The 1334-nt window shown below is 38.9% G+C and overlaps 1 protein-coding gene across 1 annotated transcript in view; it reads right to left on the bottom strand.

Moving 5' to 3' along the window:
* The window catches only part of LOC103370565 (myosin-4-like), a 49757-nt gene that overhangs the window by 3971 nt on the left and 44452 nt on the right, over positions 1–1334 (bottom strand). Inside the window, exons 26-28 of the mRNA XM_008299664.1 lie at positions 1100–1330; positions 829–955; positions 341–459 (exon numbers count right to left, since the gene is read on the bottom strand). Coding sequence (XP_008297886.1) covers positions 341–459; positions 829–955; positions 1100–1330 — 477 coding nt within the window. The remainder of the gene's footprint in view (positions 1–340; positions 460–828; positions 956–1099; positions 1331–1334) is intronic.

Here is a 1334-nt window from a genome sequence, read left to right as displayed (position 1 = left end):
TCTCCGGCTCTCCTTGTACCTGTAAAATAATTTGTTTGTGGGTTCAGGCAGAGACCCTCACACTGGGGTTGGTCACAAACAGAAACATTAAGTAGAAGTAGAAGTAAGTTCCAGTGCTGCTTGACTAATTCTGTTTACAATAAGAAAGTGACATTTTGCATTTGTTCGGTCAGTCATGAATCAATGATAGATCCTTGTTTCATCTATGTGTTGTTATTATCAAAACAGTCATGTTGAGATATAACTATCATATATACGGACGTCACTAAACTTGATTAATACAGACTGGCAAACACACATTGCATTATAAATTAGGCAATGCAAATATGTCATCTGGTACCTTCACTTCTTCCTCAATGTGTCTCTTGAGTTCTTCAATTTGCTGAGTGTAAGCCTGTTTGCCTCTGGTGAGCTGGGAGATAAGAGCTTCCTTCTCTTCAAGCTGGCGAGTAAACTCACCTGAAAGAAAACAGGGATAAGAATAAGATCTAGGTGGCTTCTCTCACACCTGAAATATGGTTGAATGTGCTTTAAATATGAAATAAAACAAACAATTTGAAATAATTGGACAACAAATATGGAAATAGGGGTGACTTTAAATGGGGCTATATGTAATGCATTACTACAGGGAACTTAAAAAAACATGTAAAATCTGACCTCAATAACTATGACTTTCATCACTTAATCTAAACATGAATAAATTAAATAATTACTGTACTTTTAACAATTACCATGTATCTATTTTGAAACATCAAAATAAGTGGTAACTAAACTTAAAAAGGTACTAATTATCATAGTAGGACACATTTCTCATATTTGAATACCCACCATTCTCTGTCTGAAGTCTTGCCCTCTGTGCACTCATGTCATTCAGCTGGCGAACGTTCTCATCATTTTTGGACTTGATTTCACTCAACTGGTCCTCAAGAGTTCTGCACATTTTCTCCAGATTGGCCTGTAATTGGCATGTAATTGATAATACTTAAATCCAGTGAACATGAAACTTACTGATCAATAATGCTGTACTTATTCTTTCTCTTTAATGATTAGGATAGCTGATGGACTCTCATTGTCATTTCCTCTGAAATATATTGCATACCTTTGCCTTGGCAACAGCCTCCATGTTGCTGGAGAGGTCATCAATCTCCATCTTGTACTCGCTCTTCTCCTTCTCCAGCTTCTGCTTGACCCGCTGGAGGTTGTCGATCTGCTCTCCCAGCTCTGCAACACTGTCAGCCTGCTTCTTGCGGAGAGCTGCTGCAGTTGCTTCATGCTGCAAAGTGGCCTCTTCCAGGTCACGACGCAGCTTCTGGAACTCAGCCTCCCGCTTCTTG

The sequence above is a fragment of the Stegastes partitus genome, unplaced genomic scaffold, assembly GCF_000690725.1.
Source record: "Stegastes partitus isolate 25-593 unplaced genomic scaffold, Stegastes_partitus-1.0.2 Scaffold1443, whole genome shotgun sequence".
NCBI classification, from domain to species: Eukaryota; Metazoa; Chordata; class Actinopteri; family Pomacentridae; genus Stegastes; species Stegastes partitus.
This window is presented reverse-complemented; position numbering and strand designations above follow the sequence as displayed.